Genomic DNA, 17,886 nt, shown 5'->3' with positions numbered 1-17,886 from the left:
TCTTCCCTCCTACACTCACCCTCCTATAGCCATAAACTTCTGCTCCACATTCTAATACTGCATTTTTAAAAGTACAAACCCACTTCAACCCCCCCCCCCCCCACCCTCCACCCCCACTACTCATACTTGCAGTAGCCTACCTTTCTGCCAATAGTTGCTTATATCTCACCCGAGCTTCTTCCTCCCTTAGTTTATACACTTTCACCTCTCTCTTACTTATTGTTGCCATTTTCCTTTTGTCCCATTCACCTCTTACTCTAACTTTAGCTACAACTAAATAATGATCTGATATATCAGTTGCCCCTCTATAAACATGTATATCCTGAAGCCTACCCATCAACCTTTTATCCACCAGTATATAATTTAACAAACTACATATACTTTCATTACGTGCTATATCATACCTTGTATATTTATTTATCTTCTTTTTCATAAAATATGTATTACTTATTACCAAACCTCTTTCTACACATAGCTCAATTAAAGGCTCCTCATTTTCATTTATCCCTGGCACCCCAAATTTAGTTACTACTCCCTCCACAACATTTTTACCCACTTTAGCATTGAAATTCCCAACCACAAGTACTCACACACTCAGTTCAAAACTCCCCACACACTCACTCAGCAATTCCCAAAACCTCTCTCTCTCTCCTCTACACTTCTCTCTTCTCCAGGTGCATATACACTTACTATAACCCACTTTTCACATCCAGCCTTAATTTACCCCACATAATCCTTGAATTAAACATTTACATGTATACTCTTTTCCTGCGATAGCTTATCCTTCAACATTATTGCTACTCCTTCTTTAGCTCTAACTCTATTTGAAAGAAAAATGATCCCAGATGGATGATTAAGAGGCTAAAACGTATGAGGAAGAAAAGAGGAATATATAAGGGTATCAGTAGAACCAGTATTTTTATATCAAGACTCAATATGTTCATAGTAGCCTTTAAACTGTCTCCAGTGTACAAGTATGCAGGTGATGACTGTGTCTGATGTACTAGTATGCACAATTTTTTGTGCCTTCAGACATGCCATCTACCAATGTTTTTGACCTTATCTTAAGTGTTTTGGAATTTTGTGTAAATTTGGCCAAATTACCAACTTCTGTGCACATGTAGAGTTGTTCTGATAAATGAATGGACAGTTTCTTGTGATCAGACAATAGAATGGATTGCATACTAATATCTAGGAATTGGGCTGAACTGAGCATTGGAAATAGTCTGAAATAGGACTCAAAGTGGTTGAAATTATCGATGCATAAGTTTACCCCAGACTGCCAACTCTGTGCTTGTGTATTTCTATAAGTTCCCATCAAATTTTCCTTTTTTGTTATCATCACCTTTAAGAAAAAAACCCAGAAAAATTGCGGCACTGTCAACACTTATAATTTCAGGGGTGACGACAGTGAAAGGGTCATTGCCAATAAAATTCATTAACAAATATTTTATGTTTGTAGTTTTATAATTTATATATTTTGATGCTATGTGAGTTTGTGTCACTTTGTATTGCTGTGCTTCAAACAGCACAATGCAACACCTCATTCCAAAGTAACATGGTAACATGTTTAACCATGGCAGCCAGAAAGTGGTGTACTGGGTTGGTAATAGACAAAGTGAGAATCTATGACAGTGTTCATGATAACATGTAGTATTTCTAGTGAAATTCTGATAGATGAGAATTTGGAGTAAATAGCATGGTTCAAACATTTAGTAAGAATTTGTGAATGTGTTTTTTCTAATGCAGTACACCAATAAAAAATGTATTATTAAAATAAAGAGCTTGTGAGAATATATACTCCCAAGAAAACAATATAGTACTTAATGGATTCAGACATATTTCAAGAATTATGCACCACCCCAAAAGTTTACAGGTACTTATACTGTGCATGCACCAGCTACCTGTGGATACCACAGTGCTGTTCCTTCAAAATGCAGCCAGAATTGAAAGTAAATTATTAGACATTTTTTTTTCTCCAACATTTCATAAGAAAAAAATATGGTTTCTCCATTTCATGTATATGGTATGCTTAGTGCAATATGTAGCCACCCCTCTTCAATTATTTTCAGCTAATAGAAAAAATATTCAAGAGTAGATGTTCTTGCTTCCAAAGACTGACCACCTAGTCCAAAAACTTTTTTTTTTTTTTTTTGACAAATTAATCATTGGGATGAAGTTAGAAACATAAATGGATGGTCTGACAGATAATGCAATACTTGAATTAAGCTCAGCACAGGTGTACTGCTTTCTTATCCTTTCTTTATTAAACTCCTACTTCTTATTATTTTCTCATTTTCTTAGTTCTTCTTTCACTGTACCTGAACCTTTGATTAGTCTGCTTATGCTGAGAACTACTGCGAGGTCTGATACTTTCCTACCAGAGTCTTCTCTCACCCATTTCAGTATATTTTAATCATTAGGTATCCCAAAAAGGGGACTTTTAGGTGGTTGCCTGATTTTTTTTTTTCGTCTCCTAACTTTTGTTTATAGCTTCAGAATGCTTTATCCATTTGGCTTCAGTTTTTTAACAATGGTTCATTGTATCAGGGAAATTGTGGAGGTGCAGTTTGGTCAGTGTTAAAGAGCCCTTTCCAAGTTACCTAGAATGAGTGCAATAACTTTTGAAAGCCTCTTCTTCTTAGTTTCAAACATTCAAAAAAAAGTTTATCCTAATTCCTACTTATATAAACTGGTTTTTGTGTAGTAACTATAGAACAACTTTTCTGATTGGTTTCATGCACTGAGAGCAGGTATATCTTAATGGAAAGATAGCCCTAAGTGACCCTCCTCTTGGAGCATAGCCCTAAGTGGCCCTCCTGTTGGAGCATAGCTCTAACACAAATAACCTGTTATTTGTGTATTGTTCCAGTCATGGTATTGTGTCGTTCTGTTCTTCATATTCCTAAGTGGCCCTTCTGTTGAATGTAGCCCTAAGTGGCCTTTATTTGAATAACATATGCCTACACTCACACCCACATTAATCTGGAGTATTATTAAATTTATGGGAAAGCACAATATCTAAGGGTCATACACTGCTTGGGGATTGGGAGGTAATCAGGTTTCATCTAAGGAAGGGAAGGGTTCCTCCAATTCCTTGGATCAGGCAGTCTTAACCAGAATCAAGGCAACCCCTATAATTGTAGTGTCATTAATCCAGAATTTATATTTATCATTTTCTTCATTTTTTTTTTTTTCAACAAGTCGGCCGTCTCCCACCGAGGGACTCTGTCTAATTACCTCCAATTCCTTAGATGCTGTATGACCTCTGCTGGTTTAGTGCCTGTCTTTAATAGTAATAATAAGAATCCATAATAAGAATTCATAAACTTAATGCTGATTATCTTACCTTCCATTCTTCTATTTGTTGGCACTTTAGTTTTATTTTGTCTAAGCACATCATTTTACTCAAAGCAATGCTCAGCCATTCATCTTATTAGCACACATTTTTCACATGTAATGTGCATTTATTTGCATAGTTAATGTGTGGGAATTATTATTGCTTTTCTCACAAAACTGAAAAATTAATAAAATAATGGAAATGAATGAGTATGGTAGGGACATGTTGGTGCAAAAAAATGTAATGTACACTGATCAGTGAGAGAGAAAATCCCACGTGAGACAGAAATGAAGAAGAATCATAGTCTATATTTCTACCCCTAACCAAGGTATTCAGCTGAAGAGGACCTCAGCTGGGGATTGAAATATGCAGACTACCATGCTTCCTCATTTTTGTTTCATGTGGGCTTTCCTTTCTCAATAGGTACATAATATTATCATTAACTACAGCAGAATGTTTTACAGAAGAAATTAAAGAGTACTAGATAAATATCCTTGTAAAATTGGCCACAGGTTCAATAGCTGCGTCTACGTCTCCAGCACACGAAGCCAACCACAATTTAGTGAATGTAGAGTTTGATGATGGTGATGCTGGTAAGATCCATGTGGATGATATTCGCCTTCTACCTCCAGAGTTTCCAATACTTGGTAAGTAAATTAAAAAAGAACAAAAGCTATATATTGTACATGGTATCTGCAGTGTTATATTTATAGATACAGTACTGTATTTTGTATTGTTATAAACTTTCTTTCAATTTCATATAATTGAAGAAATTGGATTTTTCCCATTGGGTTATCTGATTTGTTTTGTTATAAATACTGTAATATCTCTCATACGTACTTGGAACTCTTTATTACAAATTTCTCCAAATTCAGAAAAGCAACTTTGCTTTCAGAATAATTCCGAAATTCCTAATTTTCCTTTCTATGAAAAATGAGAGGAAAATACACTACAATATGATAAAATATATTGTATCTGAGTGCATTGGAATTGAGAGCTTAGCAGATACAGATACCATGATTTTACTACAGTACTATAGACTTTTATGCAACACCTTAGACTTTTTTACAGTATTGTATCTGGAATATTCTTTTAAAGTCTCTTGACCATAATACAGTGGACCCCCGCCTTACAATATCAATCCGTTCCTGAGAACTAATCGTAAGGCGAAATAATTTTCCCCGTAAGAAATAAAGGAAATCAAATTAATCTGTTCCTGACACCCTAAAGTATGAAAAAAATTTTTTTTTTACAACATGAAATATTAATTTTAATACACTCAAACTGAAGAAGACATGCACAATTACTACTCTACTAAGAATAGAATACATGACACTTACCTTTATTGAAGATCTGGTGATGATTGATAGGATGGGAGGAGGGGAGAGTGTGGAAGTTGTTATTGTTTAGAAGGGGAATCCCCTTCCATTAGGACTTGAGGTATCAAGTCCTTTTCCGGGGTTACTTCCCTTCTTCTTTTAATGCCACTAGGGCCAGCTTGAGAGTCACTAGACCTCTGCCACACAACAAATCTGTCCATAGAGCTCTGTACCTCCCGTTCCTTTAAGACTTTCCTAAAATGGACCATAACATTGTCATTGTACAGGTTGCCAACACGGCTTGCAGTAGCTGTGTCAGGGTGATTTTCATCCACAAAGGTGTGCAGTTCAACCCACTTTGCACACACTTCCTTAATCTTTGAAGTAGGCAACTTCCTCAATTTCTCTCTCTCTCCTCCTCTGAAGCAGTTTCCTCAGGTCTGGCCTCTTGCTGTTGAAGATGATCTTGCAGCTCATCAGTGGTTAGTTCTTCATTGTCCTCCTCCACCAACTCTTCCACATCCTCCCCACTAACCTCCAACCCCAAGGACTTCCCCAATGCCACAATGGATTCCACAACGGGCATACGCTTCTCAGGGTTAGCTTCAAACCCTTCAAAATCCCTTTCTTCAACACATTCTGGCCACAGTTTCTTCCAAGCTTTACCTATAAGGTTTACACAACTGAGGATACTAAAGTGATCTTTCCAAAACTCTCTTAGAGTCAATCGAGTGTCTGCGGTCACTTCAAAGCACTTTTGAAACATAGCTTTTGTGTAGAGTTTTTTGAAGTTTGAAATGACCTGCTGGTCCATGAGCTGCAGGAGAGGAGTGGTATTAGGAGGCAAAAACTTGACCTTAATGAAGCTCATGTCCCCAAAAAGTCGCTCTGCCAAGTCTGAAGGATGACCAGGAGCACTGTCTAATACCAGGAGGCACTTAAGGTCCAATTTCTTTTCCATTAGGTAATTTTTCACATTGGGAGCAAATGCATGGTGTAACCAGTCATAGAAAAAGTCCCTAGTGACTCATGCCTTACTGTTTGCCCTCCACAGCACACACAAATTAGCCTTGAGGACATTGTTTTGCCTGAATGCTCTGGGAGTTTCAGAGTGATACACCAATAAAGGCTTCACTTTGCAATCACCACTAGCATTAGCACACATCAGAAGAGTAAGCCTGTCTTTCATAGGCTTATGTCCTGGGAGTGCATTTTCCTCCTGAGTAATGTAGGTCCTGCTTAGCAATTTCTTCCAAAACAGGCCTGTATTGTCGCAATTGAACACTTGTTCAGGTTTCAGTTCTTCACTGACTATTTACTCCTTGAATTCCTTCACATATTTTTCAGCCGCTTTTTGGTCCGAACTGGCAGCCTCACCATGCCTTATCACACTATGTATGCCACTACGATTCTTAAATCTCTCAAACCAACCTTTGCTGGCCTTAAATTCACTCACATCACCACTAGTTGCAGGCATTTTTCTAATTAAATCGTCATGCAACTTCCTAGCATTTTCACATATGATCGCTTGAGAGATGCTATCTCCTGCTATCTGTTTTTTGTTTATCCACACCAATAACAGTCTCTCAACATCTTCTATCACTTGCGATCTCTGTTTCGAAAACAAACTTACACCTTTTGCAATAACAGCTTCCTTGATTGCCATTTTGTTGGCCAAGATAGTAGCTACGATGGTTGATTGGGGTTTGGTATACAACCTGGCCAGCTCCGAGACATGCACTCCACTTTCGTACTTAGCAATTATCTCTTTCTTCATTTCCATAGTAATTTTCACCCTTTTTACCACAGGGTTTGCACTAGAAGTTTTCTTGGGGCCCATGGTGACTTATTTTGCAGCTACAAGCACTAAAAACACTGTGATAATATGAAATGTACCGAATGTATGCTTAGATGCGACAGCACTGGCTGGCTTGTAAACACCGGCACCCACGGGGCAGCTGAGGCCACATATGGGATGCGTCCCGGACGAATCACATAAGGGGAGTTTTTTATCATGAGGCGAGGCAAAATTTTTGCGTTCAAATGCTTCGTAATCTCGGATTTAACGTAAGGCGATGCGTTCGTAAGGTGGGGGTCCACTGTATATGGCATAGCCATATTAACTGGGCTTTAGACGTACGAAAATATTCAGCAGATTTTCATGGAGTTTCGTAAGAAAATATGAAGTAGTGTATAACAAGGAAAGGTAGGGTTATAGTGAGAAACTGAATGTGTCGAGCACTTGGGTTTACAAATGTTTTTTACAACTTCTCATAGGTGCTAGCAACGAAATGAATGAGTTTTTTTTCCAAAATACTCAGAAGCTTTTCTTCTTCTTGTGGGTTTATAGGGCCAGTAACAGTTTATGCTGCAGTGATTCTTAGGCATTTCCTTATCTTTACCAGTATTATTACTTTACCAGCATTATTACTTTACCAGCATTATTACTTTACCAGCATTATTACTTTACCAGCATTATTACTTTACCAGCATTATTACTTTACCAGCATTATTACTTTACCAGTATTATTACTTTACCAGTATTATTACTTTACCAGCATTATTACTTTACCAGCATTATTATTGTTAATGAAGTCAGGATATTTGCAGAAGACTGTACATGACAATGACTACACATTCTGTATGTAATGTATTAAAAATTGTGAATGCATGAAACTGCTGAAAACTATTATAAAAAAATATGATGAAAAAACTTGTAAAAATTAATGTATGAATATAGTAGTACACTGCATTTGAACTTCTTGGGATGTGAGGCAATTTAGCATCAACAATTTTTGTAAAGAACAGCACTAAAAAATGTATATGTTAATAAGTACCCAGAAATATACTCATAATAATTGAAATACCTACATAAATTCAAATAAACTCATCTTTGATGAGTTGGAAAATGTGTAGAACTGGAATGATTACTGAACAGAAAGTTGAAGCACATGTATGATTATTCATTATTGACCATAGTGCTGTGTTTTCACTATTTATTTATTTATTTATTTATTTAGTAATTTAAGCATACAAACAGAGGTACAAAAAATACAGGTAAGAGCAGCATGCCAAAGCCACTTATATGCATAGCATTACGGGCTGGCTTAAAATTAACTTAAGATTAACTAAGCAATGATGAAATCAGTGATAAAACATTATTGTAAACAGATAACTATAAAGCACAAATGAGTATTACAAAGACAGGTCATATGGTTGCTTGCATTGCTGTACATTCAGTCGAATGGAGTATTCTGTTAGGTAGTGTATTTAAAAAAATAATAAAGTTAGATTGGGTCCTAGGTTTAACATTTGTGTGATATAATTGTGAGTAACATATAGGATATACAATTTATAAGGTTCAGTTATTCAGTATTTATTTGGTTTTGAGTGAGTAAGTGATCTTTGAGAAGAGACTTGAATTTATAAACAGGTAGTGTTTCTTTTATATTTACAGGTAATGAATTCCAGATTTTAGGGCCTTTTATGTGCATTGAGTTTTTGCATAGCGTGAGATGGACACGAGGAACATCAAAGAGTGATCTGTGCCTTGTGTTATGGTCATGTGTTCTGTTGAGGTTGGCAAGGAGATGTTTGAGGGGAGGGTTAATATCAGAGTTAAGTGTTCTATGTATGTAATAGGTGCAATAATAAGTATGGATGTTTTGTATGGTGAGTAGGTTGAGTGTTTTGAATATTGGTGGAGTGTGTTGCCTGTAGTGAGAATTTGTTATCATTCTAACTGCAGTCTTATATACTGTTCATTTCTTGAATCCTGATGTTAATGTGGGCTGCTTCATGCAGTTATATTTACATTTCATCACTGTATCCATTATCATACCCATTGTCAGGAATTGTTGTGTATTAACACTGTGTCTGATTATACACCTAAATCTGTTGAATCTTGCAACAACTTTTTATAGTATGCTTCAAATGAAAAAAAATCCAGTTACTGTTAGAATAGTTAATTAAATAACTGAAAAATCAGTATAAAAACTACTTTATTAAAAATTTGATACCATGATGTTGTGTACATATAGTTATCAAGTAAATGCATTGCAGATCAAGTAATTTTTATGATTACTAACAAAGTTATTGCTTTTCAAAGAATAATTCCAAAGTTCCGGGAAACTCCTGTTTGGGATATTGGCTGTTTGGAGTGACATCTAAACTGTCATATCTGGGCACCTCTGCAAAAACAGTGATTGTGTGAATGATGGTGAAAGTGTTTCTTTTTTGGGTCACCCTGCCTCGGTGGGAGAGTTTGTTGCTACAGTTATCTACTATATTATATACTATTTTTCTTTATTTTATTTTTTAACCTTTTAATATTTTACCAAACACCTTCCTTCGGTAATTTTGCTTTCTCGCAATATTTAGTAAAAACAGTATCTCTTACCCCTTACTAATGCAGGAGAATGTTTGCCACAACCTCTGGCTTGTATCTGTAATGCTGTATGATCTAATATTTTTTTTCCTTAGCCTTTACCCTTGTATCACTCTTTCTAGAGTTATGAGTAGAAACTACAGGTGCGATTTATTATCCTGGGAAAATATATCAACGTTAAGTCCGAAATCCATGTAAAAATGAAATCTAAGTCAAAAATTTAATTGTCTTGCTTGTAAATAACCTGGGATACCATAAGAAGAGGCAGCATGAGGGAATGGTGATTGGTCAGAATGACAGCAGCTCGAAACATTTTGTTATAGTGACGTTTGCATTCCATCAAAGAACAATGCAGCAGTGAAGCTGTTGTTTGCACAGTGATGGGTGAATGGTATACCTTTTTGTCTGTAACTGGGCATGATGTAGATGTATGCACAATTCATTAGTGGATTCAAATGGAGCATAACAAGATGTACTGGGAATTTATTATGAGCCAGCAACCTTCAGGGAGGTTCCTTGAAGTTGGTGAAGGGCACTGTGTTTCAAGGAAATGGAGATACATTTCCTTGGACTGAATCTGATTTATTCCCATTCCCAAGGTGCTATATGGCTCCTGTGGGTTTAGCACTTACCAAAAATATAACAGGTACATAATATTAACAGTTTGAATGAGCATCTTGACTATTATACAACAAACATATATCTAGTCAAAAATCTAGTCGATGGTGTTAATCAACACCATTAGAAAATGGTGTTGATTAACATTCTGGAAGTAATGGAGTAATAACCAGTTTCTGTAGGAAAGTAACACAGATACTATTGTATGATAGTATTCCAGATAGCAGTGAGTGATACCAGGTTTTCTATATACGATATACAGGTCTCCCTCAACATTCACATTTTCAACTTTCACGGGCTTCACACATTCACAAATTCCCAACCACCAAATTCCCAGCCACCAAATTCCCAGCCGCCAAATCATATTTAAGTTTCCTGCCACCTGCGAGTCCCTACTACCCTCCCTCCTACCCCTGCAACTGGCAGCCAGCCCTCCCACCACTGTGTGATGAGTGTTTTGTTTGTTCATTATTTGCTATTAAACTACAGTATAAATAATGTAAACCCATTCATGACTGCATATTGAAATGACTATTCGGACAGGTATTAGACAGTGACATCATGTGTTTACTCTTGAACACTGCAAAGAATTAAACATTTCTGCTACAGCTAATAATAACAATAGTAATAATAATAATAATAATAAATGATATAATTGAAGAAGGAAATTGTACAAAAATACGAGGGAGTGGTTGACACATCGTCAGTGTGACTTTGTTTATGCTGGAGTGAACATTAGTCTCCCTGCTCTTCCAAACATTTCACAATAATTCATTGTGTTTGGTGCTTGTAGATTGAGTGTGACTGGAGTGGTAGAGGCAGTGATTGAGGCAATGGTATTTAATAACATACATGTTAATAATACGTAATACATGTTATTAATAATATGTACTATTATTATTTATAACATATATGTTATTAAATACATACATGTTAATAATAATACATGTTATTAATAATAACATGTACTATTATTATTTATAACATATATGTTATTAAATACCACTGCCTCAACCGCTGAATTATTGTGAAATGTTTGGAAGAGCAGGGAGACTAATGTTCACTCCAGCATAAACAAAGTCACACTGACGATGTGTCAACCACTCCCTCGTATTTTTGTACAATTTCCTTCTTCAATTATATCGTATTTATTATTATTATTATTTTTTTTTTTTTTTTTTTTTTTTTTCAACAAGTCGGCCGTCTCCCACCGAGGCAGGGTGACCCAAAAAAGAAAGAAAATCCCCAAAAAGAAAATACTTTCATCATCATTCAACACTTTCACCACACTCGCACATTATCACTGTTTTTGCAGAGGTGCTCAGAATACAACAGTCTAGAAGCATACACATATAAAGATACACAACATATCCCTCCAAACTGCCAATATCCCAAACCCCTCCTTTAAAGTGCAGGCATTGTACTTCCCATTTCCAGGACTCAAGTCCGACTATATATATATATTATTATTATTATTATTATTATTATTATTATTATTATTATTATTATTATTATTATTATTATTACTATTGTTATTATTAGCAATAGCAGAAATGTTCGATTCTTTGCTGTGTTCAAGAGTAAACACATGATGTCACCGTCTAATACCTTTCCTAATAGCCATTCCAATATGCAGTCATGAATGGGTTTACATTATTTATTCTGTAGTTTAATAGCAAATAATGAACAAACAAAACACTCACCACACTGAGTGGTGGGAGGGCTGGCTGCCAGTTGCGGGGGTCGGAGGGAGGGTAGTAGGGACTCGCAGTGGTGGAGTCTGTGGTATTTAATAACATACATGTTATTAACATACATGTTATTAAATAACATACATTATTAAAGCATAACATGTATATATTTAGTACAATTTATGACGTTCTCATGTATTTTATGATTATTCATGGTTCAACAAGTTAAGGAAGCAGTATTGTAATATATTTCCCTACAATATATTGGGGCACCAAACATTCACGGTTTTTCAACATTCGCGAGGCTCTTGATCCCCTAACCCTCGCGAATGTTGAGGGAGACCTGTATATTTTTTTATGAGGAAAGTAAATAAACTACAAATTAAATGTGTGTAAGTTGAGATCAGTTTCTTACTGACATCCTGTTAGATGATTATTGTTGTTGTTTCAACTTACCTTGTAGATTGCCACATAACGAAATAGTAGTGCACGTGTGCATAAAGTAAAAGCATCATCTCTGAAAATATATACATATTTTATTAACCCTTTGACTGTTTCGGTTGTATATATACGTCTTATGAGCCAATGTGTTTGATGTATATATACAGTGGACCCCCGCATAACGATTACCTCCGAATGCGACCAATTATGTAAGTGTATTTATGTAAGTGCGTTTGTACGTGTATGTTTGGGGGTCTGAAATGGACTAATCTACTTCACAATATTCCTTATGGGAACAAATTCGGTCAGTACTGGCACCTGAACATACTTCTGGAGTGAAAAAATATCGTTAACCGGGGGTCTACTGTACTCAAAAATTCTAGCGGCCTCAAATTAAGCGGGAGAAAGCTGGTAGGCCCACATGTGAGAAAATGGGTCTGTGGTCAGTGTGCGCAGTATAAAAGAAATCCTGAAGCATGCAGTGCATAATGAGAAAAAAAAACTCAGATCGTGTTTTTGGATTAAAACACCGACTTTGAGGTGTATTTTCGTATAGTTTTTATGGTTATACTCTCGTTTTCATAGTCACATTTGATAGAATGGAAAACATATTATAGAAATGGAGGTGATTTTGATTGGTTTTAATATGAAAAGGACCTTGAAATGGAGCTCAAAGTAGGGGAAATGTTTGATTTTTGTCGATGTTCAAGAGTAAACAAATGAAGTCATTGTCCAATAAATGTCCAACTAACCATTCTAATATGCAGTCATGAATGGGTTGACATTATTTATACAGTTGCAGTAGTCTGCATAACAGTAAATCTTATATTTTTTTGTTTGAATAAAAATTCAAAATAGAAAGCAAGAGTAATATCAGGGGGGCCTGGAGATGTGACTGATAAACAAAAAAATTTTTATTTTAGAGCCAGGAATGTCTGCATTGTTTATTCTGGACCCTATTTTGAAATTGGCATATTTTTTAATTTGCATGAAATTGGCCAAATTGCCAATTTCTCACTACTTTATTGGGTAGTTGAAATCAGTAAATGGCCAGTTTCTTGTACTATATCGATAGAACAAATGGAGTTCTAAAGAAATAGCTATGAGTTTGGTCGACTGGAACGATTGAATTAGCCGAAAATAGGGATCAAAGTGGGTGAAATCACCAATTTGTAAATATCGCCGAGGTTGCTAACTTCGTGAGAGCGTAATTCCGTAAGTTTTTCATCAAATTTTGTACTTTTGGTATCATTACCATCAGGAAAAGATTCTCTATCATTTCATAAGATTTTTTTTTTTTTTTTTTTTTTTTTTCAAAATACAGTGGACCCCCGTATAACGATATTAATCCGTTCCTGAGAGCTCATTGTTATGCGAAATTATCGTTATGCGAATGAATTTTCCCCATAAGAAATAATGGAAATCAAATTAATCCGTGCAAGACACCCAAAAGTATGAAAAAAAAAATTTTACCACATGAAATATACATTTTCCTACACACAAAGAGAAGGATACATGCACAATAGTAGAGTAGTACATGCACAATATATATTGTGCATGTACTACTCTACTAAATGAAGAATAAATGACACTTACCTTTATTGAAGATGCAGCAATGACTGAGACACGGTGTCCTGGGAGTGCCTTTTCCTCCTGAGTACTGTAGGTCCTGTTTGGCATTTTCTTCCAGAACATGCCTTATCACACTGTGTATGCCACTACAATTCTTAAATCTCTCAAACCAACCTTTGCTGTCTTTAAATTCACCAATATGAGCACTAGTTCCAGGCATTTTTCCCTGTTCACCTGGGTGTTAGTCGACTGGTGTGGGTTGCATCCTGGGAGACAAGATTAAGGATCCCAATGGAAATAAGTTAGACAGTCTTCGATGACACTGACTTTTTTGGGTTATCCTGGGTGGCTAACCCTCTGGGGTTAATTGTTTCTTGGTATTCTCAATAAGCCACACCAACAACGGTGCTACAGCAGCAGCAGCAGCAGCTGACAGTGCTACAGCAGCAGCAGACGGTGCTACAGCAGCAGCAGACGGTACTACAGCAGCAGCTGACGGTGCTACAGCAGCAGCAGCAGCTGACAGTGCTACAGCAGCAGCAGCTGACAGTGCAGCAGCAGCAGCTGACAGTGCAGCAGCAGCAGCTGACAGTGCTACAGCAGCAGCAGATGGTGCTACAGCAGCAGCAGACGGTACTACAGCAGCAGCAGCAGCTGACGGTGGTACAGCAGCAGCAGCAGCTGATGGTGCTACAGCAGCAGCAGCAGCTGACAGTGCTACAGCAGCAGCAGCAGCTGACAGTGTAGCAGCAGCAGCAGCTGACAGTGCTACAGCAGCAGCAGACGGTGCTACAGCAGCAGCAGACGGTACTACAGCAGCAGCAGCAGCTGACGGTGGTACAGCAGCAGCAGCAGCTGATGGTGCTACAGCAGCAGCAGCTGACAGTGCTACAGCAGCAGCAGCATCAGCAGTTGATCATGGTACCACAGTATTTCGATAATATTTCTCACCCTTTTTACCACAGGGTTGGCACTAGAAGCTTTCTTGGGGCCCATGGTCACTTATTTTGCAGATAAAATCACCAAAAATGCTGTAATAATACGAAATGCTCCGATTGTATGCTTGGATGTTACCGCGGAGGCTGGCTTGTAAACATTGCCACCGGCGGAACATGTGAGGCTGGCTCAGGCCTCACATAGACGCGTCTCGGACGAATAGTGTTGAGCAAGTTTTTTAGTGCTATGCGAGGCAAAATTTTAGTGATAAAATGTATCGCTATGCGGATTTAACGTTGTGATGCCAACGGTATGCGGGGGTCCACTGTATTTTGTGACAGCAGAATAAAAGTATTTTTACTACTTTTGTGGGATGACCCTTAACCCCTTGACTGTCACAACCCCCAATCCTGAGGTGTCTCCTGGTGTCGCAAAATTTAAAAAAAAAAAAAAAAAATTCTTATGAAATGATAGAGAATCTTTTCCCAATTGTAATGACACCAAAAGAACGAAATTTGATGAAAAACTGATGGAATTACGGTCTCGCAAAGTTAGCGACCTCAGCGATATTTACAAATCGGCGATTTCACCCACTTTGAGCCCTATTTTCGGCTAATTCCATTGTTCCAGTCAACCAAACTCATAGCTATTTCTTTAGAACTCTGTTTTTCTATCGATTGAGTACAAGAAACTGCCCATTTACCTATTTCAACTACCCAATAACATGGTCAGAAATTTGCAATTTGGCCAATTTCATGAAAATTAAAAAAATATGACAATTTCAAAATAAGGTCCAGAATGAACAGTGCAGACATTCCTGGCTCTAAAATAACATTTTCTTTGTTCATCAGTCACGTCTCCAGGCCCCTCTGATATTACTCTTGCTTTCTATTTTGACTTTTTATTCAAACAAAAAATAGAAGATTTACTGTTATGCAGATTACTGCAATACTGTAATAATTGCACAAATAATGTCAACCCATTCATGACTGCATATTAGAATGGCTAGTTGGACATTTATTGGACAATGACATCAGTTGTTTACTTCTCAACATTGGCAAATATCAAACATTTCCCCTACTTTGAGCTCCATTTCCAGGTTCTTTTCATAGGGAAACCAATCAGAATCACCTCTATTTCTATAATATGTTTTCCATTCTATCAAATGAGACCAAGAAAACGAGAATACAACCATAAATACTGTATGAAAATTGACCACAAAGTTGGCATTTTAATTAAAAAAACGGTCAGTTTTTTTTTTCTCATTATGCACTGCGTGCTCCAGGATTTTTTTATATGGTGCGCACTGACCACACAGACCCATTCTCTCACATGTGGGCCTACCAGTTTTCTCCTGCTTGATTTCAAGCCGCTAGAATTTATGAGTATATATATGTCACCCTGCCTCGGTGGGAGACGACCGACTTGTTGAAAAAAAAAAAAAAATATGTCAAACACGGTGGCTCATAAGACGTATATATACGACTGAAACGGTCAAAGGGTTAAACCATTAACAATAACAGTGCCCTAACCATCCTCCCATGGGATATGCACTGAGATGTTAATCTTCTGCATATTTCAAGGATTTAAAGCGTACTTGCTGTTGTAATAACCCTCACATAGTCATTAGGTCTTAAACTTAACAAACCAACCCTTTTGTTGGTCAGTTAGCATATATGATTACATTTTGCCCAAATATGAGAAAAACTTATCAGGGTTTGTTGGTAACTACACTAGTCTCTGACTGTCCATTGAATGACTTTCCATGCTTTTGCTTATTCATGCTTTTAACAGTCCTACCTGGTCTTGCTAACCAGTCATACAGTCTTGTCATCAGCAGTCTTGTTATGTCTATGGGTGCTGAGGGTGTATAGTAATAAATGCTGGAATGTATAAATGGCTTGTATGTTTAGTAAGGTTAGGTTAGGTTAAGTAGGGTGTGTGTTAGACTTTGATATGATTCTGATGTCTGACTTTTGCTGTATGATAATTGTTTTGGGATGATTTGTGACTGTTGTTCTGTATGCACATACATCACATGTGAGATATGAATATGCAAGTGTGACATACTGTACTTTACTGTGCAAGGTAAGTTGTGTAACTCAAGGTAGAGTACAGTAGGGTGTCCCAGAAGTCTGAACCCATAGGGAAAATATACTTTGTACAATTAATTCATTTACTATTTAAATTGAATGCCATTAAGAGCCAAACATACTGACTATAGTGCAAATGTTTTGTGGATATTTAAATAAGAGAGAGTGCATTCCAGTTGTTTTCCTTCAGTGACACAATACAGTTTAACTCTTGGGATACCCTTGTATATACATAACAAATCTGTATCCTATCCACTGGTTTTAAGACTGACAAATTCTGCATGAGTTATTTTTTTTTTTTTTTTTTTCAACAAGTCGGTCGTCTCCCACCGAGGCAGGGTGACCCAAAAAAGAAAGAAAATCCCCAAAAAGAAAATACTTTCATCATCATTCAACACTTTCACCACACTCACACATTATCACTGCTTTTGCAGAGGTGCTCAGAATACAACAGCTTAGAAGCATATACGTATAAAGATACACAACATATCCCTCCAAACTGCCAATATCCCGTTTTTTCAACATTTGAAAGTACATATGTAAAAAAAGTAGATCTTTTTGTTTTTTTACATTTGAAAATGTGTAAAAAAAACTTTGATCTACTTTTTTTTTTTTTGTTATACTATTTGAAAATATGTAAAAAAAAGTAGATCTACTTTTGTAGCACTACACATGTGAACGTAGATCTGCTTGGACCGTTTATGGGTTAAGACAGTTGAGTCAAAATTTGAGTTGAGGAGATATAATGTGTGTCCTCAGCAAAAAGTATGTATTGACTCAAGTTGTTGTGTCCTAATTAGAATAAGTCACTGATATAAAGGACAGATAGGTGACAAGGGCCAAAATTAATCATTTGTTTTTATTATTATTATTATTTTTATTATTATAATATTCTTGAGGGGCACTAACCTCTAAGGGGTTACACAGCGTATAGGGAATAATCAGGTTATATGCAGGTGTCTGTATCCAAGATTGGATGAAATAGTATCAGTAACATCTCAGTCATTTTTATGAAGTGCTGTGCAAGTTATGTAGTAGAATATTTAATATATTTATTATGGGATCATTTGTGCACTTGGAGTCTGAATCCATATAGTGCCAAAACAAAAGCATTCACATTGCTAAACTCACAAACTAGTATTTAGTCACTTAGCCATAATACCAACTTACCTCATAATTTTGTAATATTTTAAACTTAAGATTTAATCTAAGTCTGCCCTTTTGAAATGCCTAGCCATGCTAGGTGTTCTAGTGGTACACTCTGTAATTATTATTTTACTACATGTAAACCACACAATAACCAAATTCTGTAAACTCAGCATTGTAATCCTTACAGAGAATACTGGCATGGATGAAATATGTTATTTAGTTATACAGTATACATTTATGTATAGGAGGGCCTCACTTATACAGCAGGTTAGGTTCCAGGCTACTGCTGTAAAGTGAAATGTAACCCCTTTTTATTTTCACTTTTAAATGCATATAAAAG

General features: G+C 36.5%; 1 protein-coding gene across 10 annotated transcripts in view; it reads left to right on the top strand.

Moving 5' to 3' along the window:
* wge (winged eye) overlaps positions 1-17,886 on the top strand; it is a 257,480-nt gene that overhangs the window by 217,888 nt on the left and 21,706 nt on the right. For 9 of the 10 annotated variants that reach the window (XM_070084546.1, XM_070084549.1, XM_070084547.1 and 6 more), the window contains one exon: positions 3,853-3,987. The exons of the other annotated variant lie outside the window; for it this stretch is intronic. In XM_070084546.1, the coding sequence (XP_069940647.1) occupies positions 3,853-3,987 (135 nt within the window). The remainder of the gene's footprint in view (positions 1-3,852; positions 3,988-17,886) is intronic. 10 annotated transcript variants of the gene reach the window in all.

The sequence above is a fragment of the Cherax quadricarinatus genome, chromosome 13 (genome assembly GCF_038502225.1).
Source record: "Cherax quadricarinatus isolate ZL_2023a chromosome 13, ASM3850222v1, whole genome shotgun sequence".
Classification (NCBI taxonomy): Eukaryota; Metazoa; Arthropoda; class Malacostraca; order Decapoda; family Parastacidae; genus Cherax; species Cherax quadricarinatus.
Note: the sequence above shows the minus strand (reverse complement) of the source record. Positions and strands in the feature narration are given on the sequence as shown.